General features: G+C 38.9%; 1 protein-coding gene across 3 annotated transcripts; it reads right to left on the reverse strand.

Moving 5' to 3' along the window:
- On the reverse strand, positions 1–21,186 carry MSL3 (MSL complex subunit 3). 3 transcript variants are annotated; one of them, XM_080583810.1, is made up of 13 exons: positions 20,444–21,186; positions 18,665–18,747; positions 18,010–18,105; positions 17,351–17,451; positions 16,424–16,512; positions 15,449–15,571; positions 14,852–15,012; positions 12,774–12,932; positions 12,072–12,334; positions 11,588–11,697; positions 11,300–11,399; positions 10,833–10,917; positions 1–922 (listed from the first exon to the last, which is right to left on the reverse strand). In XM_080583810.1, exons 1-13 carry the CDS (start codon positions 20,741–20,743, stop codon positions 823–825), a joined length of 1,770 nt encoding a protein of 589 aa, XP_080439936.1. In that variant the 5' UTR covers positions 20,744–21,186; the 3' UTR covers positions 1–822. The 3 variants fall into 3 exon arrangements, with proteins under 3 accessions (XP_080439936.1, XP_080439937.1, XP_080439938.1); XM_080583811.1 differs by having other exon boundaries at positions 20,319–20,444; XM_080583812.1 differs by lacking the exon at positions 16,424–16,512 and having other exon boundaries at positions 20,444–20,583.
- Positions 21,187–23,737: the final 2,551 nt, after the last annotated feature.

Consider the following 23,737-nt stretch of genomic DNA (forward strand, 5'->3'; position numbering starts at 1 on the left):
TTTAAACAGCAACCACTGTATACTTTATTAAGAAAAGAAGTGTTTGCCAGTTAAACTGCCATCACTTTATTGACTTCTCCACTTACTTGTAGAAAATCTGTTCTTTCATAATGGCTCTGGAATCATTTATAGCCAGGTAAATGTTGAAGCACTGGCACGGCTCTCCTTGGAACTCTGACAGCCTTACCATGGCAAGAACTAGAGACATCTTTGCAAAACGCAAAGTAAGCAACACATCTTTCATTCAAGCAAAGTCATTCTTGAGACAGATGTCACACAAGCCAAACAGCAGAAAAAAATCCTTTAACTTAAGCAATCTTTTCTATCATGACAGTTTCACAAAACGAAGTGCAATTTGTAAGATAAAAATCCGTAAGATAGCAGTTATGCATTCTCTTCACGTAACTGTGTAGTCAAGTCTTACTACTCAGGCTGGGGAGGGTCGAGCTAAAATGAAACAGCATGATGTTTTATCTTCATGAAAATGTCCTGTTGCTAATGCATCTGCTTTTCCCTCCCTTCCTTTTTAGTAGTTCTATGCAGTCCTATGCATTAGAAGTCAGAGTGGGCTTCTTCATTCATTGGTTCGTTGGGAGTTGGGTTTATATTCAATCCTCTAAGCAATTCAGAAGATAGTCTATACGCATCTGAAAAGAAGTTCCTCATTCGTTTTAAGTAATCCAACCATCAGAGAAGATATCCCCCTATTACTTCACCTCTGAAAGTTGTTTCAATTCTTTGTTCATCTTCATCTTGTAGCCACGTGGCAGAACAGCATTGTCATGGGCTACATATAGTAGGATTTAATCTTTATTAACAGCTTCAATAGATTGCCCGGGGATTTTTAGTACTGTAGTAGGCTTCACATGCAGCTACATAAGCAGATTCTGGGAAGAAATCATCATGGTATTCTGCTAAAAACCTAAGAAAGCACACACACAAAAACAGAACATGAAACATTTGAGAGAAGCAATTTTCAAATCAATTTTTAAGCTCAGCAAAACCATAAATTGCAAATTACAAATTATTAGTTTGAAATCTGTCATACAAAAGGGTTGTCCTATTTTTTATTTATTTACAAGTTTTGCAGAGTGAGAAACAAATCATTCTCAAATCCAAGTGAATGAAAAAATTTTGCTCAAGCTCCATAAAAGAAATCCACACTTTGTATTCTTTTCTGAGCATAGCTTTTAAGAACTGCGAGACAAAAAAGTGGGAAGATGCTTCTGCAACAGTTCTGTCAGTCACCTGTTCAACATACTATTCTCAGTTACTTTAAAAAAACAGGAATTTCAGTTATCACCACATCAGTATCTTATGCAAATGGCCACTAACCATTAAGTCAAACCATACCTTTTAAGGTAAGTAGAACTATGATTTGTTCTTCCACAGGTTTGTGCATTTAGGGTCTCCATCCTTCTAGTGTGTCTGATTTAAATGCATCTCTCAGACAAATAGTACCTTTTGTAAATCCAGTTCCCTCATTTCAAATTTCTCCAACCTGCCCTTCAAACATTATTCCCACAGCAACACAGACAATATTTTAACATGTTCTGTTCTTCTAAGATACAACTCCTTCTCTGGTTAAGTATAGAAAATGAAAAACACTGTTGCTACTAACAGCAGCAGAACAGCTAAAATGATTATAACCATCCTACTCTGTATACAGAGCTGTGTTATACAAATGGGGGTTAAAGGCCAAAACAGCTCTGAAACCCTGAAGTACACGATCAAACTTGACTTCAGGAAAAAGAGACCTTCAGAAATACCTGGATGTTAAAGATCAGCATCAGTAAAAATAGCAGAATGTTAGCTACATGTTCTCTGAGTTAGTGTAGGAAGCAATGGAAACAGGGAACAATGTGATCTCCAGAATCTGGTTTCTTCCAAGAACCACTGGCTAGGGAGGTGACTTACCTATCGGAAGCTAAAAATCCTAGCTTTGCATAACCAGCTCTGGACATAAGTCCAAATTAGAAAACAACTAACAACTATACAGGTAAGTACAATTAAAACCAGTGTTTCTCCAACCTCATTTGCAGTTAGGCTGTCTAAACTAGGCATGTCTTTTGATCTTAAGAAAACCACAGCATCAAAGAACACCGACAAGACTCTCTACAAAAAGGCAAGCAAAATTTAAAGCAGGAATAAATTAATTGCTGAGAACTCATACAAAAAGCACAAAAAAAAACATAGGAAAAAAGATAGACTCTAACACACACACACCCCAGTCCTTGTACTTAGACATGGCCACCAAACAATTGGAAAAGTAGAAGGACACCTGATGATATCCTACTAATTCTAGGAAAAACAATGAGAAACACAAGCTTTTTAGAACAAGTCAATTATTTGATGTGCCACCATTTGTTAAGAAAGCACTTTGTCAACACCCCCCATACTTGTTTGCTTCCTAAAAGTTGTGTAATTAACTCCGTAGAGGGACCTAGGCTGGTTTCTGATGTGAAACATTTCAGGCTTAAAGACATGCAAGTATATTGATTGTCCAGCAGTTCACTTCCAGAAGATCAAATGGCAGTCTGTTTTTGTTTTTTTTAAACCATCACCCAAGGAATTAACTAGAAAAGACTCCATTACACGACCCATAACAGCATCTAACCAAGAACCTGATTTCTGGCAATATTCAACTGGTATAGGTACTTTCAAAAAGGGAGAAAGATCTCTCTTGTACTTAAAGCAAGGATCCAACTGCCTCTGCCACAAACTGACACCACATAAACTATCATAATAAATGAGTACTAGCTAAGTTAAAGTTACACACATAGGATTGCATGAATGAAGATTGTGTGATAAATACTTCAGCATTTATAAGTATTCATACTGTGCTAGTTTCTCATTGTTTCCAATAGCAGCTTTGACCTTTATTTTAATAGCACAAAGCAAAAACGATTACATAATTCAGTTTGGGGAGATCATTTTGAAAAAACTACCGGAAATATTCTGCTAAACCAAAAAAAAATATCTTTAATATTATAGCATTGTTACAGCTGCATTATTCTAACTTCCTATTCACAGAATTAAAGGCATTAAATAGACAAAAAAACAGCAGTGAAATATTTTTCCCCTGAAGGAACAAGAGACAGTCAACCAACGCAGCAAACAAACTAAGTGCTGAATCCAAAATTGTTAAACTTTGGCAAGAGAGTAGGCCAGAAAAAAAAAAATAACTTTACACTTTCCTGGAATTTAAAAAAAAAAAGACAAATCTAGATCAGAGCCACCGATATTTGACTAACACACTGAACCGTACTAAGTGATATTCTAGCCCAAGTCATTAAAAACATTCACCACCTTCTTTTCCGGGCTTACCATGCCATAAATTGCTCTAATACTTAGTAAAATGATTCTTTCATGAGATGCAGAGGTATTCCTTAGAAAGTGATCCATAAACACACAAGAACAATTCACACAATCAGATCCTCCTTCTAATCACAGAAGCACATTGTTCATTTGCACCACACAAACACACATTCCTTACTCTAGGAAAACAACCAAGCTGGTGGCTTTCTATTGATGAAGTGACTGCATCAGTTAAAGGAAGACCAATCGACGTCATCTACCTGGACCTTTAACGTGGTCCCACGTGACATCCTGGTCTCCAAATTGGAGAGAGATGGATTTGATGGGTGGACTATTCAGTGGATAAGGAATTGGCTTGAAGGTTGCAAGTCCAAGTGCAAGGTACTGCACCTGGGCCGAGGCAATCCTAAACAGGAGTACAGACTGGGAGAAGAACTCACAGAGACCAGACCTGCAGAGAAAGGCTTGGGAGTTCTTGTGGATGAAAAGCTTGACATGAGCCGGCACTGTGCGCTTGTAGACCAGCAGGCCAACTGCGTCCTGGGCTGCACTAAAAGAGGAATGGTCAGCAGGGCAAGGGAGGGGATTGTTCCCCTCTGCTCTGCCCTTGTGAGGCCCCACTTGGAGTGCTGTGTCCAGGCCTGGGGCCCCCAGCACAAAAAGGATGTGGAGCTGTTACAGCGGATCCAGAGGAGGGCCGAAAAGATGATCAAGGGGCTGGAGCACCTCTCCTATGAAGATAGGCTGAGAGAGCTGGGGCTGTTCAGCCTACAAAAGAGAAAGCTTCAGGGTGACCTCACTGCAACCTTTCAGTATTTGAAGGGGACTTATAAAAAAGATGGAAACTCTTTGCTCAATCAGATATTGACAGGACAAGAGGGAATGGCTTTCAAATAAAAGAGCAGAGATTTAGATTAGAGATTAGGAGAAAATTCTTCACTCAGAGGGGGGTGAGGTGCTGGCGCAGGTTGCCCAGAGAAGCTGTGGATGCCCCATCCCTGGAAGCGTTCAAGGCCAGGTTGGATGGGGCCTTGGGCAACCTGATCTAGTGGGTGGCATCCCTAGCCAGGGGACTGGAACTAGGTGATCTGTGAGGTCCCTTCCAACCCCAGCCATTCTGTGATTACTACAAAAGAGTACTGAAATTAGAGTAATTTAGAAGTTCATAAAATTTTGTGATTAACTGCCACGATCTCTGATTGTAATTAGCTACAAATTATTTCCTAGTTTTTTTGGGGGGTTGGAATGAAGGGAGTGTGATAAGGCTTGAAACTTAAGAGACTTGAGTCTAACTTTTAACATACTGAGACTGCACAAGACTAAGATAAGCAACAAATGGAATTGAATTATTAATTCTTCATTAACACACGTTCTGACTTTGAGAGAGAAACAGTGACTGCAAACTACAGAGGCTGATCAAATTTTAGTGTCATTTAGCAATGTTCTCTAAAACATAGTACCAAAGTGCTAGATTTTATGAGGGATTATGTTAAGTGTAGGTAATGGGAAACAGGTTTGTTCTCTCTTAAAGATTTCCTGATATTTGCTTAAGATCAGTCATAAACAGCAGCTTCGTGCAAGATAAAGGTGAGAGGTTTTAGCAGAGATGCTTGTGGCATACCTCCAACTCAAGGAAAAAAAAAGGCAGCCAGAACGCATGCAGTCTAACGATGTATACCTCACTGTTCTTAATATAATAGCTGTGAAAAGCAAAATACACCAGAGCTGGCAGATACAAATTACTTTCTGTAGAGAAGTGGTACAAAACAGGCAAGAGAACACAAGGTCAGCTTCTGTCCCTATCCCCTGTCTACCTGTACAAAAAAGCAGTCAAAAAAAGCCCTTCTGAAGCTGCTTTCTATTCATGCTGCATCATAGCGCAGAAAGCTGGCACAGAAATATTAGGAGTCTCAAAACTCGTAACTACTGGATATTTCATTAATGCCTTGCCCTTAGAAAAGCTGAAACAGCACAAAGATCAATTACACTGGCACCTGCAAGCTGCGAGCCAAGATTTCAAAACAGAGGGAGCTATACCAACTTAGCAAGCAATGTTCTGGTACAGATCTGAAAACATACTGCTATTTAGCTATTCAGAAATTGTTTATTTGTCCCCTTACAAATCTGACATAAAAATCAGTCACCTGTTGCATCATTATCGCCTTTTACATTTATATACTTTTTAAAGAGCTTGTATGCTTACACCTGAGCAGTGAAACTGCTTACTAGTGACGGTTTTGAGACACACAGTGCACACAAGCTTCCTCATATCTAAGACCACGTGCTTTTCTCTGGACAAGCATCCACAAAAAACACATTCACAGTTAAACCTCATGCTCAGAACATAGAGGAAACGTGGCATAATGCTGCTATTTCCCTCTCTACCACAGATTTCTAGAGAAGCAACACTTCAGAAAGGACTTGAGGAGATGGAGGTAAGAAAAACAGGCACACAGTCAACCTTATGTTCTGGTCTTCAAATGCAGCAGTCTACACGTAGCAAGCTTACCTCAGGTGACTCTAAAGCAATAGCCTCACAAACGTACCGCCATCTGGGCTGTGAGTTATGCAGGCAGATCCACCAGGAAGAGGTATAGAACTAGCATCGTCCACATTAAATAGCCACTTGGCATGTATGTCAGGGACATTTCTCAGCAAGGTCACTGAATTAATATGAGCTTTAAGAGCATCATCTGGTAGCAAAAATGTCCTTCTCTTGGCAGTCTTAGTACAGCTTACTACTTTTAAGTTTCTGCATGAAGAAAACGACTCTTCTGGATGTCAGCTGTCACCACACAAACTAAGGGACTGCCTGAAAAGTATGAACATCCTGAAGAAAGGAAAACCTTAAAGGACAACCTCAGCTATAAAGGTATGATATAAACACACATGACACACAGCACAGAGCAGAAACTAAGTATTTTCAAGAAGGTAACATCTTGCACACTTTTCCACAGCTCTGGCTTGTAGAAGGTAAGCAGAACCTCCAATAAGCAGTCTGAGCTAGATACTGTTTTGAAAGACAAATGAAAGGCAATTGTAATGATCTATCCAAATGAATTTGCTGAAAGAGCATGATGGGTCCTAAAACTGAGTCACCTTTTCAAAAGAAATGTCATTTTCAGATTACAAAACTATCTCCTCTCCACGACTACTACTGAAAGGCAGGACTTTAAGCCTAAAAGGCTTAGTTTCAAAGGCGTATGCTACCACCTGCCTCCCTACTCCCTCCAATTGCTAGGCATGTCTCCATCTGGAAGGCTGCTCAGGCAAGTTTTGAATGTTAATTCTGATATCCAGTGTTTCAAGAAACCATCAGGTTTGTTTTGTTGACTGGACTCCTGTCACTCACCCACATACAATATTCCTTTTTTTTTTTCCCCTCCATTCTCAGGAAGTTGCAAATAACCTTTAATTAATTGCACATTAGCACAGACTAGTGGTCATAATTCACCACTGCAATTAAGTGTAAGATAACTATACTCAAAAAAATGTTGAGATATCAAAACCATAGATCTACTTCCTAAGGTTACTTCAAACAACTTGCAATCTTTCTAACACATTTTATCACTGCAGTCCTCTATAATTTGGTCACTGTCTGATTTGGCTCCCTCCTCATAAAATACTCAATACTGAAGGTACTTTTCTATCTATGGAACAGATTTGCACAATAGGTAAAAGCTGTAAAATATCAGAAATAAAAATGAAAGCTGAAATGAAAGAGACAACTTACAGGATACGCTGAGTCTGAAAGATCAGTGGGTTTCAACAAAACCAAAGTATTTAACTATTAAGGATGTATTTTTCTATCACCTAAAAAATACATATTAGACTCACCTTGACAACTGTATTAGAAATATTAAAAGCATTTTAAGAATGTAATTGTTCATTTACTCACTGTTCTTTATTTCAGGAAACCAGAAATATCTATGCCTTTCTGAACCATGAACTACATTGCCTGAAATTACCTAAAAGAAAACTGGTCTTGCTGTTCTAAAAAGGACAGGTTATATTCTCCTGGCTCTTAACTACACACTGTTGGTCAATAGCCCTGAGATGACAGTTTTCCAAGTCAAGGCTGTATTCAAATCAATGGAAAGAGGAAAGCAAGAAGTGGCATATTCTTGCCTATGGTTACTCATCACTTAAGCAGCTCCTGAAGGCAGGCTAGGCACTTCAAAATAAGGAGAGGTCATACGTAATACAGTACATACAATGTTTTATTAAAAACATGGCTGAAATTATGGAGTTGGTTAAAAGGCAATACTTTTACCTCAAAAATTATGAACTCGCAGGAAGATTTAATCAGGTACCCTTTGCGAGGAAAATTACCAGTTAGTAGGCACCAGTTACTGTGCTAGCTTCCACTGTTTGGTCCTGAAGTCTAAATTGAAAGTGGAAGTGAAATTTACTGAAAATAACTGGCAAGTCAGTTGCTAAACTCTATTTCAGACTAGTGTTCTTCTGCAGACACTATGAATTATTTCAGGACTACACAATTTGACATGAAGACTAAGAGGTTTTCACTTAATTTGAAAAGCTAGTTTTCTTTACTTCTGCAAATTCCGCAATTGAGAAATAAATGTTCATGTTCTCCATGCAGAAATTTTGATTATGTATGCTTGTAAAAGGCTGCACAAAGGGTACAGCTTCTATTTAATATGAAACTCAAAGATATATTTAATACATTCCTTTAAAAAAAAAAAAAAGCTGTCTGGAAAACTGAGATCAATCTTGTCTAGCAGCAATCTGAGGCATGACTGGAAAATATTACCCATGTAGCATTTCAAAGTGAATTTAATACATTTATCAAGCACTGAGTAAACTCAATAAAACAAGCTTCCAGACAAAATGGTGTATTAAACAAGTCTCAGTTTCTAAGCCTGCACGAGATTAATAGTGTAAATGTTAAATGAAACTGTAAATTTCAGCCATATAATCATAATTCAAAATTCAAAATTAAATCAGTAGCTATGCCAAAACTAAATCAGTTGTGTATCATATTAAAGTTTTAGAAGTGAATAAACTACTTTCGTCAGAGTACTCTACCTAGAATTCAAAGATGGTTCAGGAACAGTTTTATTAATTTTAACAGACAGCTTCAATCCCTTTTCTGCTATTAGAAAAATAAATAAAAGTAGAGTGCTTCAGCTTGTCACTCCAGAGCAATTCACAGTAAAAAATTAGGTAGTCTGAAGTAAACTACCTAATGCATACAGACTGTGTAAAATAGTTCTGAGGTTTCAAAAAGTAAGCCAGAACAGAATTGATACAAAATATTCTTAATAAACATCAATTCATCCTTTCATTCCCAAAAAGGAAAAAGACAGATTGTGAAATTTGAGGAAAAAATTTTACAAGATACCACCTCAGCCTCAAGTTTTCACTTGTGATGAGAAACAGATAAAGCAGAAATACTTCTGCAATAAAAGTCAAGTCTGAATGAGTTTCCAGAAAATTTAGTTATTTGAGCACTTTCAGATAGATATGGGACATAAAAATAAATACCCAAATGAAATACATTCTAAAGCATCACGAAAACATGTAAAAAAATAATTTGCATTGGCTTCTATGCAATTTATATGAATATACAGAAGCACAATACAGTAATAAGAGTTAAAGAGTATTTGTGACGAACCTATATAAGATTGAACGTTTCCTACAGCTTCCTACTGTAATTTGGAATTTCTTTCAGGAAGGTTCTCAACTTGACGATTTCTGACAAAGCTACAGAAATCATAATTATAGAAAACAAACAAGAAGAACATTAGCAAAACATCCGTTACATTGGCCTAGAAAGCACTACGAAAATATGCATAATCTCAAATATTTTGTTATACCGGATAAGCAATATCCAGACTATGCTTGCTTGGGGAGGAGCTGTAGTGGGGTCATTTTGGTTTAGTTGTAGCCTGGTCTTAAGCAATGAATGCCCCATAGTACCAGAGCACAATTTCAGTTCAATTTTTTCCAAAAAGGAATCCAGCTTGTGTACTGAGACCACTCTGCAATGCAACATAAAGGTACAGTAAGCGGGAACTACTGGGAGATTTGCTTCAAAAGCAGTCTTATCTGACCTAAATATACTGGTCTGGAAACAACTTTTTTTTTTTTTTCCTAATTATAGGTAACTAGACATTTCAACAAGATGGTCACATGGAAGAGTGAAACACATGGACACCAACCCCCACGATTCAGTGATTCCATGACACTACTACCAGAAATTTTAGTTTAATCACTCCCCCACTTGGACGCAGAGTTATGTTTCCTCCCTCATCCCCATTCCACCTCAGCTTATCTGTATAACGGGTATAAAGAAAAAGCATTTAAGACATTAAAGAGTTAAGACCTGCTCTGATACAGTAGAATCAGAACAGGAAGGTGTCTGAAAAACTGATTTGATCCACAGCAAGTTAAACATCCTAAATCATATTCACTTCAAGCAAAAATACCTAGTACCTGCCTTCCAACAGTAAGTGCTAATGCTGTCCCACTTAGCATAAAAACATTTTGAATACTAGTAAGGATCTGACAGAATAGAAATATAAAAAGGGATCAGTAAAACTTGAAAATGAATTAATTCAAGAGAAAATTTCTGTATTGTAGAAACTTTGACATTTGAAATATCTTTAATTTTCAATAAACAATTAAAAATAAAAGCACTTTAAAGTTTTTGTATGGACAATCCGCACTCCTTGATCTAATAAAACTTTTGATATGCTAATGACAGATTACTTTTCATTATGTAGCTGTTTTGAGGTATCTGACCAATGTTAAGTTACAAGTTCCATGTTTGTTGGAACCATTTTTTGTTTAACGTTTACAATGCTTTCTTACAAGTTTTCCTTGGCAATTTTTTTTTTCCTGTGTTGATGCAGTATGCAGTGCCGCATTAGACATATAAACTACAACTACAGTGCAGAGATACTAACTAGAGTACTGACAAAGTGGATCATGATGCAGGTATGACTGTATTATCTCCAGCTGTAGAGTTACTGTGGTCAGAAGAGTTTAAGTACCCCTACAAGCCACTACAACGTGTAACAGAGGAACCCTTTGGTTTAAAAGCTGGACTAGGGCAGACTTTTCTGGGGAAAAAAAAAAAAAAACAACATACCAACCACCACCACACTACCATCATGTGTAACAGGTTTTAAAACACAAGGTTTTCTCCCTGCTAACACTGATGCAACATCAAAACTCTCAGATAATGCTCTCGAGCAATGCAGGGTTTGTGTTTCTTCATAAAACGTGCTTCTTAGCATTCTCAGCAAAATCAGACTTGTCACTCTATACTTTCTATCACACAAGCTTTTATACTTCAGTTCTCTACCAATGTTTAGTAAAGCTTTAAGCAGAGTTTGGATTCCCTTCAATTTGGATTCCAGAAGTTTAATTTTATCATATTCATTTCTGTAACCGCAAGAACATCTTCTAAAAATCCCTCATAATTCCAGAACACTTAAATCTATGTAACAATGCAATCACTGCTGTGGTAGATTGTGTCACATTACCTCAGAAACATTTCAAAGTGTTTTACTAAAGCCTTTAGGTTTTTGTCAGGAAAGCACATCTTCCCCAGTATTTCTGGTAGCTTTACTGTAAAAAAGAAAAATAATGTTTACACATTTTATCTAATATAAAGAAAAGAAGAAAGCAAGAATATCTTTTCACTGCAGCCTCCACTACTCCTTACAAGATGTTCAGTGATTTTCCAGAAGCTTCACTGTAACAAACAAGCTCAGAAAGTGAATGCTGTCTGCTTTAATGTTTCATAGTGTAGTGGAAGCAATGCTTATTTACATGTTTTGTTTTTGTAAATCAAGTAAAGATAACTGAATTTATGAACAACCTTTTAAGAATTTTAAAGAGATTAAAATATACATTTCTCCAAAAATAAAACTGTGATAAAGCGAACAGACAATCACACAGATACTGCCACAGAAAACAAATAAGCCATTTTGATTCCAGAGCAGTTTACCAAACATCCGTAGCAAATGTTGAGATCCATAGATATATGATGGAGGTGGTGGTTGATCGCTTGGTGGATAATTCTCTGGCATCAGTTTCCAGGACAAAACCTAAACATAAAAAAATGAAAATACTGGTTATGAAATCAGTATAGCATCATAATTAATTCAGTCTATACAGAACTTCAAAATAATAGGTGAAATAAATAATCTAAACACCTTTTCTTGTGTAGGCCTACTCTGAGGGCCACAGTATCTTTAATCATTGAAAGAACGACAGTAGCATAAAGTTCTCTTACCTCATTCAATTCATTGTTTCTTCTACCTTCAAAGCCAGTAAAAACCGCACTCCCCTCTTTGCTAGGAGTCAAAGTTATAGGTGAAGATGATCCACTATGGACAGGGGTCTCTTCAAAAGGGAAGCAAAAAAACAAATAAATTTATTAAATAATCTCTTTTGTGGAACTATAAGACATTAAAAGGCAACTAAGGCCTGCTGATAAAACATTTAAAGTCTTAAAATACTGTAATTCAGCAAATGCTATCCTAAAGTAGGCTCACAGATATCCTGTGAGTAGACTCAAGTAGCTCCTTGAATTCCGTTGGGAAATACAGCAAAGTATTGTATTTCTCCCTCTGGTATACAACTTCAGAGATAAATAATTGATACAATAAGTAATGAATTCCCACTTCGATCATTCAGTTCCCAGTCCACACAACATTAAGAAAAAGGACAGGACTTAAAATCTTGTTTAGAGTAACAACTTTAAAAGCAACACCTACTTTTTTCCAGGTGCAAGAAGAGCTTTGGCATAGAAGCTGGGGTGTCAAGATGCCGCCGCTTCGGCTGTGGGGAAGCACTACTTTCTGACAACCTGTCACAGTTAGAGGTATGGCGTGTAGAACGTCTCAGGGACTGCAGAATTTCAGGCTCAGCTTTTCGCCTTTTTGGTGTGGCTGGCTCCCCTGCTGGAGGCTGGCTGTCTGTTGACTGAGGTGTTGGTGGGTTCAGTAGAGGAGGACTTGGGGAAAGCTCCTCCTGATTTCTAGGAAATAAAGGCAACTTTACAGAACTGAGGAGGTCAGATGCTCTTTCCTTAAAACAGCAAGTTTCACAAATCCTCTTAAATACTTATTCAAATTAGTATTCCCCCAAGAACAAGCAAAGTAATGCAACCTTCTTTCAAGTGTTGTTTTCCCAAAGAATATTCATTTGCAAATTTAAAGGTTAGTGAGCATAAACTTACATTTTGATGCAATTTTATGTCACAAAGTTGCAGAATAGCTCCACACCAGTCAGTAGAAACACTTCTTTGGAGTTAATCAGATTGAATTCAGGCAAGCAATTCACACAGAAGTCGAATGTTTTATCAAAACAATTTTTAAGTCAAAGCATATGAGAAACCACAGTATTCTAAATGTATAACCACTTATTATTGCATTTTCCTCAGATAAGCAGTATTAGACTCTTTATACCCAACCTACCTGTTAGTATTTGTTGAGTTTTCTTTGATGGGAAGAAAGAATTTTGATGAAGTCACCTTCTTAAATTGAGCTTGCTCATAAGGATAGAGCAAAATTAATGGAAGTGTGAAGTCAAAGGTTATTCTCAGCCCATCAACCATCTCTTTACATAGCTCAACACTACAGGGAAAGAAAGATTATGAATTTCAATTTTCAATTTCATTTGCACACCAAAATTTTCAGTGTAGTTTTTAGGAAATTCCTCTTAAATACAGATCACTAACATCTTAACTATGATATGCTCATTTCTTCGCTATGTAATAATCCTTTAAAAGCATACTTGAAAAGACAATGATTCCTGTTTGTAACTTCATTCATACAAGTGCAAACTTTAGACAGTCTGCTTAATGAACTCAAAATTATACAATTGTTCTATTACTATTTCCTGGATTAATAAAATCCACTTTACAGTAAAGTCAGTCAGATGTTTTCCACATAAGCAGTATTTTTTTCCAAGTTTACTGTGCTCAAATAGAAGAGTCACCTGTCAGAAAAACAGTTAGTATTTAGTAGATTGAATGCCTGACTAAAAGCCATATACAGAATTTGACCTATAGTAGCTAAGATGCAGTTAAGGCTGTGCTTAAGACATCTGCAGTGAGTAAACAAAATTGATACATATACATTGGAGATCAGCTTCCCGTGGCCTGCTCCTGGTAACTGAAGTATTACATTTAGAGGCTACTAGGAATTTCTGCTTTAGGCTTGTGTAAAACACTCACGGTGTTAGGTGCTGGGCAGACGCAGTGGTACAAGAAACTAGAAATGGGTGCAGTCCACCTGCAACACCTCTAACCTCCATGAAGGCAATCACTTCTCAGGTCTCAAGTACATATATGTGTATGGCAGCATCAAATAATGTTATCAAAGCAATCCACATTATAAAGTCTATACCCCCCATTACACCCTCTTTAAGATTTTTGTTTTTAAAGGCAAAAGTGGACACTATATTGGGTCAGGGCAGCACCATGTGCAGAAATTCCATCACATTTTAAAAGGTCAGTTACCTTCTACGCAAAAAGGGCAACACAATAAAGTTGTCCGCTCAATCTCTCCTACTTAATGGATCACTGAAATTACAATCATTTTCCCTATTAAAGCATCTTCTTTATTGAGGAAGTTGCAAAAACATACACCTTTAAAAATCATAACATACACACAACCTTTTGGTCATGTTTCTCATGTCTCATCTCAATTCTCATTGGGGAGATTAATTACACTTTCCTTCTTTCTAATATAATCTGTTAAGTAATGAATGACACCAAATAAAATAAAACACATCAGCTAAAATATTGCAGGGAATAGCATAATTATGCAGCGCTGAAATAAATCTTGACTTATGTTCTATTTTTGGAAATTAAATAAAATGGAAAATATAGTATAGACTGTATACATAAAATACAAAAAATACAGTATAGACTTGCATAAAAGAGCAGCATCATCTAACATTGAGAACCTTTACCACAAAGAAAAAAAAAAGCAAGGTTATCGTTGCATTTGTAGCTTGGTAGGAGACTATACAGCTCATCTGAGAAAACATACTAAGATGTAATCAATTTTAATAAACAGGATTGGTACTACTACACATGTTGTTTCCTTGCATTTTGACTCTAGGATTCAAGATCATATGTCATTAAAATAAATCACCTCCATTTGGAGTTCTCTACTATAAACGTTTGTGTAAAATGTTTATAAAATTTGAACCTGTTCAGTTATATTTCAACAGGAATTCTCCTATCAGATATTCTCCCAGTGCTCAAAAAATTCTTAGAACAGACAACAGCAACACATTGTTCCAAAACAGGTCACCGTATCTACAAAAACGTACGTGACAAAAGGGGATATTGATGCTTTTGTGTATCTCCTTCACTGATAAATTGTCAGCGCTATTGTCCTTTAGATATTCATCAAATATTTTACTCCCAATGAAGGGACATACATCACAGTATAAACTTACAAAAATGAACAGCCTTCAGACAGAGCATGAAATGCAAGTTTGTTCTTCTTGTGACAACAGCACTGGGCTAAAGATTACTTACTTCTTCTCTGGTGGCACATAATGAATATTCATATTAGCATGTGGAGTCATCTGATGATGCCGAGACCTTTCATTGGCTGAAAAAGCGGCATTAATAGCAAAATGTTTCACATATGACTCCAGGATGGTTATTATATTTGTCTGGCAAGGAAGCTTCACCAGCTGAAAAAGAAACAAACTGATGTCTTATAGAAATAATTAAGAAGTGTAACAATCTAAAACAGGAGCTAATGAGTTTAGTAAGACTCTACTGCATAAACTTCAGGAGTTATCATTTTCAACCTGTAAACTACATTTTTGATCAATCATTTATGAATATTTGTAGAAAACAAGGTAAACAAGTGTACTCTACTTTATTTTCAGCTTTAAAGAGCAACTTGCACTCCAAAACACAACTAGGTATTGCAATGTTACAACCTTCAATACAATGACAACTCACTATTTTAACTATAGAGAAGTCTGCTCCTCAAAACTTTTTATTCTTCCTTATGTTGTCTAAAGTAACCTTTGCAATAAAGCTCAGAAGAGGGGTTGTTATATGCAAGAAGTATTTTTGACCGACCCCACGCATATTCATTTCATAGCTTTTATTTCATACCCGTTTTCTTCTATTAATATAGTAACAGTCTTCCTCAAGCTTCTTTTTCAAGACTTCAGGAATTTCAATGTTTATTGCTCTTTCTTCCATGTCCCTTTTTGTATGAGTGTCTTGTTCTTCTTTCTACAACAGACCAGTGAAAGAAATGATATATTGCTTGTGCTTATTAATATTAAGTAATACAATAACCAGGATACAATATAAAAACGAGGTTTTGTTATGCAAAAATAAAAGCGTTTTTATTAAAATATATTTTTTGTATGTACAGTACAATATAAAAATATTACTTTTGTATGTACAGTAACTGTTTTAAGTGTATGCTACTCTTACTGTAAGCAATTTAACAATATAGTTTTCATGTCATCTAGAAATTCAGTTTTTAAAATTTGTTTTTAATTTAGCATTCACTTAAGCATTTAATACAAAAGAACAAACAGGAACTTGTTAGGTTTTGCTACTTCAGATCACCTCCATTGTACTAGTTTGATTCTACAGACCTTCAGAACAACTATTTACCCTGTACTTCTTTTTGCTAATGTAGAGTAGAGAAAGATGTTTTTTCTTGAAGTCAGCTTTCTACATTTAAGACCAGAGTCAAGAGGCCCATTTCACAGTAAAATACAAAAACCAGAAAGATCCTACTGCTATGTCCAACCTGAGTAAGGTAAGATTTTATAGCACCTATAAACATGGTAATCTAGTTTGCTAAGTTTTCTTCACATAAGCCTTACACGTCAAAAGAGAGGAAAAGAAGCAAATGTGTATTGTTTGATCAATGTCTTATTCTTGTAGAATTTTGGTATTTTCTTTAACTTTCAAAAACTCAGCTACAGTAGGCACTAGGAGTGAGAAAAATATGCATTTTAATTCCGGCTAAATAACCAACTGTGGCCTATATTTAATCTATTTAAACTTTTCCAGTGTTTTATATACTGATTTTTAAATTCTATTAACTTAAGGAAGCCATGAATATACCATTTCTGTCCTATCTTCTATGTCACTGTCTTCACTTTTTATTTCTTCATCTGTTCCTTCATCACTGTCATCAGAAGAACTACTTATAGCTGCGTAAAAGAGATTTCAGATATTTATCTCACACTATCACATTGCACAGAGGTTCAGGCCAAACAATTTCAGGCCTAAATTAAAAAAAATAACAACTTGTTATATTTAATTCGACTAGAATTATTCATTCTTATTAAACACACAAGTAGTATTTACAGCACAGTATCAACTTTTTGAATATGGAAGACGGTAAGTTTAAAGGAAGTATTCTTGTATCCTTTCTATTGATGTACACTCACAGATAATTTCTATTTTTATTGTACTTTAGTACTAAACAAGGTGTTAATGCATTAACTATTCAATTGGCAGCTTTGGATATGTGCAGCAACTGTTACCACTATGTACATCAGTTAAGTGCAAAAGGTCCTGCTAGCTTTCAAGCTACACAGAGAAGTGCCATGAAATCAAAAGAGGTGGTTTAGGAGTGAAATAAGTCAGTCAGACTGGGAGGGAAAAAAAATCCCCCCCCCAAATATATAGAAACGTTAGAAAGGAAAGCATCTCGTTTGCTAACACCAAACAAGAAAACTGTGGGCTTCTTGCACCTACTACTACTACAATAAACAAAGCAGAACTGAACTCTGATATCACCAATTGGAATACTTTTGTTGAGGTGACATGAGGAAAAGCCTCTGGAAAACAAAAAAAAAAAAGGAGACGGATTAAGAGAAACTTAACATTAAACATTACGCTCACTCTTCAGACAACTGCTTTGGTATAGTTCCAATCAGGGCATGACACTCATGTCACCCTACTAGCAAGTTACAGCACTCACTGTACCCCTAGCACAAAGTTAAAGGCATCACACCAGTTACTAAAGAACGAAAACAAGCTCACAGTTCTCGCTACTCTCGTCATTTTCCTCAGCAGGAAGGCTTTTTAATACAGAGTCAACACCAGGCAACCTGCAACGTCTCTTCTTTCTTCCTTTTCTTCTCCTATAGAGGATAAAATGGTTCACTTAAACTTGGCTAATTTCATTTAATTTGTTTATCCTACCTAATGACATTACATATAAACGCACAGGAAATGTATGTTTGGGTTATTTTCATTAATTAACATTGAAATAATTTGGATAATGCTTATTTTAGAGTGGATACCTTAATGTCCGTACATTACCTCATATTTGTGTTCCCAGGCAGATCCTCAAGCCATGTCCAACCAATATTAGATTATTGCCTTTGGCTGCAAAATACCTCAGGCTTTCCTAAATTATTGTTCAAGTACATTTCTTTTGGAAGATGTAAATTAAGCCTGTACACGGGCATTTCACAGCAACACTTAAGAGTAACATACAGTTACTAAATGTGTTAGTCATTTAGAGTGTTGTTTAATAATAACATGTAACTACCTAATTATGAATGTACCGACTGTATTAAGTAGATATTCACCACCGACAGTGTGAACTTAAGAGACCAAAATCACTTGTAGACACCTGAATGTAGCTGTTTGAATATGAATCTCTTATTTATCTTGAGACCAAAAAGATTTCTTACATGCGAGCCACAGCCTTCCGTGCCAATTTACGTTGTAATCTGCGATTTTCGTCTGTATCACGAAGAACATGATCTTCAGCTGCCCATCTATCCCAGCTAAAGATTGGTAAAAAGAAAAACATCACTGGCTCAAAATATATTCCATTCATTATTATTGCTGAATTACTATACATTAAACCTAAAAGGTAGTATTTCAATAACATTCAGATCAACTTTGAGTTGCATGCTTCTGTATTCACATGGCTTCAACTCTCATGTTGCTATCTAAAAGCTCTCAAACCTTGACATAACACGACAGCATTTGTAGCACCAACACATGCTAGAAATCACAGTCAGAGACTGCACTCATGTACTGACCTTGATAAGCAAACAGTCTAGGCCTAGATCTAACAATACACAAAATCCTTTTTTTAATGAAAAACCTAGGTGCCACAGGTATATGCCAAAGACAGATATTCCGTAAAATTTAAACTCAAGACCATCAAACTGATCCATTGATATTTATAGATAAAAGGCAATGAAACATGAGAAAGCATATTAAAGGCATTCACAAACCAAACATACATAATGTCCTTTGATATTCTGGGTAACATCTTTCTTTGCAAAATAAAATGGAAGAAATGGGAGAACTAAAATTGTGCATATGGGTTCTTACCTTCTATTCCAACCATTAAAATGGATCAGATATTCTGGAATCTTTCTGCCTTTCTCATCTTTTCCGACAATAATATCAACAATCTGAAACAAATAGCGAATAGCATGTATTAAAAGGCGTGACAAAAAGTGAGCTTTCTAGCATTTAGGGAATTTATGCACACAGAAAAGAAAAAAAACGTTAATTGGCATAAATTAAATACACCTAGACTTTTGCCATTGAGTATTTATATGAGCAGAAGATATGGATTATACTCAAGGTGAGAAAAGAAGCTTTTTTCTTGAGCGCTTCTCAAACAAAGGACTGCCATCTTTATCGTGTCCTCAAAAGTCAATACTTTCAAAACACAGATGCAAAACAATGCAGTATCACAATAGGAACGTGCAGATATACCACATGTGGGCAAATAACATTTTCTGCTGAGTGCTCTTTCTTCAGGTCCTCAAAGCAGGAGAAAACATAGTGCTATATGTAAATCTCAAAACACTGTTCTCTTGAACATGTGATCTGGCCAACAAATATTAAAATGTCTTGTAAACATCTGAGCCTTTGTTTCTTCTTCTTTCACCCCTGTACCACTGTCCTCTTTAGCACATGCACATAGAAGTTTATTTTGACCAAATCACGATGAGGATTCAACCATGATTCTTGCTAATGGCATTTTCTGACCAACAGTTTGGGCAAGAGCTCTTTCTTTATCTTTTTCCCAGTGGAAAGATACACAGATGCAGTACTCTTGCTCTCCCTCTTCCCAGGGAACAGGGATTCAACTTTAAAAAAAACGCCGAGACAGGCAGTCTGAAAGAGCCTGCACCTCAAAAGAAAAAGGTATTTCACAATAGATCATTAAGAAGACAATCAGGACCAGTAAAAACAAAGCACTCAGTGGGTGTACCATATCTTCAGGCACAGCCAGCAGTTGGGCCATGGGAACGTTCAACCTGAAAGCCCGTAACTTAAGAATTGTTGAGCCAGATGGAGCCGAGGGCAGCTTGCTGGAGCTCTGTGCATTTAGAAGTAAAGAAGAGGCACTAGTGACTTTTTTGCACACAGGTTACCAGCCAAAACATAGGCCTACATGTGCAAACAAAAGGGCTGATCAAAACATTACAAGAAGGTGGAGATCCTGAGCAAACGTTTAAAAAAAAAATAATGTATGCCACTAAAAAAACTGAAGCAAAAGTATGAATTTGGACTGGAATACAGTTGAAATCTATGTTTTTGTCCCTCAGAGGCGTGGGAACCCAAACCAAACAAGCAAACAGAACTGTGTTTACAGGTTCCGTACAGCTCACTTCGGCTTGTAAAAGTGAGTTCACGTCCCACCGGCACCCCGAAACCACACAACGCTTACATCAAGCTCTACGACCAGTATTGTTACTGGGCACAACAGGCCCAAGTGCGCAGGCGGGAGGAGGAAGCGGCCGCAGAAAAGCGTCGCCTGGGGCCCGGCCGCGGCCGAGGCAGCAGCGCCCACCCACCGCCCGCGGGGCCGGGTGGCGCCTCCCTGTGCCAGCGGGCCGGGCTCCGCTCCTCCCTTCCCGCGGCCAGCAGCCGCTCCCTTCCCGCACCCAGCGCCGGTGGCGGCAGGGCCGCCTGGTCAACCCCCTCCCTTCCCTCCCGCTCCTCCCCCGGCCCCCGAGCGGGCGCGCACCCGGAAGGCGGGCGGCGGGGGCGCGCAGCGCGGCGGCGGGGGAACGTTAACGGCCGCCAACGGCCCCGCCTCCCCGCGGCGGGGGCGGGGGCAGGAGGGCGGGAGGGCGCCGCGCGGCGGGTCACCTTGGCATCATAGAGCACTTTGGCCTTGGTGGGGTCGGGCTCGAAGCAGAGAACTCTCTCCCCCCGGTGGAACTTAAATTTCATTCCCCGCGAGGTCATTTGTTCATCATGGCGCAAAGGAGAGGCGCCCCGCCCCGCCCGCCGGGGAGGTGCCGCTGACGGGCCCGCCTCTGCCTTCCCCTCTCCTCCCTTCCATTTCCCTCCCCTCTTCTCACTCCCGTCAGGCGGTGGCCGTGGCCCCGAGCCCGGCTCCCTTAAGCAAACAACCGTCCCGTGCCCCCAAGATGGCAATTTATCCATCGTAACCTCCCTCGAGGCTCGTTTTCCTCTCTGTTCCTCAGCCTTCCTACGAGAAAACAAACTAGAAAACAAATAGGATCGGGGACTAGGAACTTGGTTAGCCAGAGCTCGATTTATCTTTCCGATGTTCAATTTCGCGTTCTCGGAGTCTTGAGCAGGATGCAAATAGTGGAAAAAAAATCAATTCACATTTTTCCAGCTCACAGACTTTTCTGCTGATCGATGCTTGGAAGGGTCTGGGGCTCAGTCACGAGAATGCTGTAATTTCTCACACAATGTTGCTAGATGCTCCCTCAGGCCGTTGCAGTGTTGATGCTAATTCTTTATTTCTGATTTACACGAGGCCATAGCAGAGTCAGGAGACCTAGCTAAGGCAGCCTTTGTAGGAAGACTGATTAATTTGTGATCACTTAGCATTTCTGAAGCTCCTTTTCTGTAAAAGCTGATCAGGAGGAGCATGACTAAACAGAGAAAGGTCTGTCCCACTGAGCATGTGCTAGTCCAACCACTCACTGTCTGGTGCTAGTGCAAGAGAGGTTTAAATCCTCTTTTCTTCCAGTGCCTGAGGCTGATAACAAAGCTGGAGGCTGGCAGAAACGCCAACAGGGAGCTGTTAGTGTATTACCAGGCAGTTTTCAAAGGAAAAAATGAGTGGATGCAATGTCAGTTGCAGAAAGTGCAGAAAGTGTTATCAAACTTCCTTCAAAAAAAAAAGAAAAAAAAAAAGGAAATGGTGCTGAGTATCTGTAGAACAGCTGCTTTAAAGGGGCTACCATGCTTAAAAGAAGCAACAACAGCAGAAGAAAAACAAACTTCTGCTTGTGTCCTGGCCTCCAAGCTGGTCTGCCAGTTGACAGAACTCACACAAGGGGATCAATCCTTCACCCATTTCTGGGCAAAACAGCCTTATGCATTTCCTTGCTGTCTTCTAGGTTCAGCCCTTTCCCTGCCTCCCACTGATCTCTGTTTCCAGAGTCTGCTTCTCATTCATCTCCTCATAGCCTCTCCTTATTTGCCCTAGCCCAATTTCATGGCTTCCACCCAGGCAACTTTTCCTTTTGACTCACATTTTTTCTCATTAAGGTTTCCTCAGAGATAGATGGCATCTGCCCTTATCTCCCTTGGCCACCTGACCGTGCATCACCCATGCCAGCAGATCTCCCACCTTGCCAATCTCTCACCAGCGCTACTGCAGGATTTTTAAAAACCTGGACACGGGGTGCACTTAACAAAAATCCATCCAGAGGGAGCTCCGAGAGCAGAAAGGTAGGCACATTTAAGAAACATTGGCTCTGTGATGGTGTTAGGCAGGAAAAGCCTACAGCTACCAGAACATTAAATACAAACAAAACGTCAGTTTTGAAAGGTACCAAGTTCTCCACAGCAGTGGAGTGAGCAGTGAAAAATAAATGAATGAAAAAATAAATAAATAAATAAAGTGGTAATCACTTGGAAAATATGCTTTGTGCACATGCATATACATATTGCATGTGCAAGACCTGTGATGAGTTTGTCATGTATAACATATAAGCAAAAGCCTAATGAAAGATGTATCAGATTTAGCAAAGCTTGAAATTGAACGACATGCTTGTAGCCAGCAAGTCCCTTGAAAAAAAAAAGAAAAAAAAAAAACAAAAGAAAAATAGAAGCCAAAGGCTGTGTGGCTTTATCAGGTTCAGTCTCTTTGGGGTCAACGTCCAAAATGCCAAGGAGAGGGACGCTGGATGAGAGCTGGGAACATCCAGTGGAGCAGTCCTTGTTTAAGGTCTCTGAGCCACGGGATGAGCTGACCCGCTGCATATTTCGGTGGATTCCCAGGACACTGCATCTCCGGCAGGGAAGAAATACGGCTCTACAGCTCCCCTGGGACACGGCGCAGCCTGGGAGAGGAAACCCTCGCCTTCCCTCTAGACACCCCTGCCAAAGAGCGCCCCGCACATCACGAAGGGTTTGTTGATGAAGTATTTCGGCTCCTGGCTCACTGCAGGCTCGGCAGGCACGCCGCAGACAGCCCCGCGCTCACACGGATTTTATTTCAACAACGCAACCGCCGCAGTTCGCTCCGCGGCCAGGCAGCGGGCGGCCGCCCGCGCCGCCACCGCACAAGATGGCGGCGGGCGCGCGGCATGCTGGGAGATGTAGGCCGGACGGGGGGAGACCTGTGGCCTCCCCGGCTGGGGTCGCTCTCTTGCACCACAGGAAAGAAGGGACCGGGTCTCGCTGGGAACGGTACTGGGGGGATTTTCCTGCCCTGTCCCTTTCTGCACAACGCTTTGGGGAGGCACGGGGGGCGAGGGCAGTGCCCAGGGGACAGAGTGGAGCTGACTGGCTCCAGGGCTGGGTGCTTCCAGAGAGGGTGGCAGTGCCTCAGGGGGCCTGCGGGACACAAGGATCTTAAACACCATTTCCCATTTCTTTATGAACTCACCTACATTGCGCACTAAAATCAACGATCATCACTCACAGGGTGGCAGCTGTTGTTTTTTAGCTATACTAATGATCATACGTTTCTAATTTCACTGTGGCAGTATGTACAACCTTATTTTATTCATTGTTTTCTCTTATAAGTCATCTGATTTTACTGATATCTGCTTGTTTTCCACATCTGCAGTGGGGAAGAAAAAAGAAAGAAAAAAAAAAAGACTGTCTTAGAATACATCTTAAATACCAATCTATGTTTGTGTCCTTAGAATCACAGAGATTGATTTGTGGTCAGACAGTATTAAAAGATTAAAATATTCAAACAAGCCCATTTGGGTTTCCACTAAAGAATTTTCAGAGACCCTGCTGTTCAAGTTGACTATTTAAACAGTATACTGAAGGTTTTGTATACCTAGAACACAAACTGCAAAAATGAATTTCCAGAAGCAACAGTAGTGACACACACACTTTGCTTATAGTTAATAGTAAATTATGCAGTAATTGTAGGTTGGTCTAAATCACATTAAACTGTGGGATATAGCTGTATCTCTAAGAAACAATGACTGACTCTCA

This window comes from Anser brachyrhynchus (genome assembly GCF_964034855.1).
Source record: "Anser brachyrhynchus genome assembly, chromosome: 1".
Lineage (NCBI taxonomy): Eukaryota > Metazoa > Chordata > Aves > Anseriformes > Anatidae > Anser > Anser brachyrhynchus.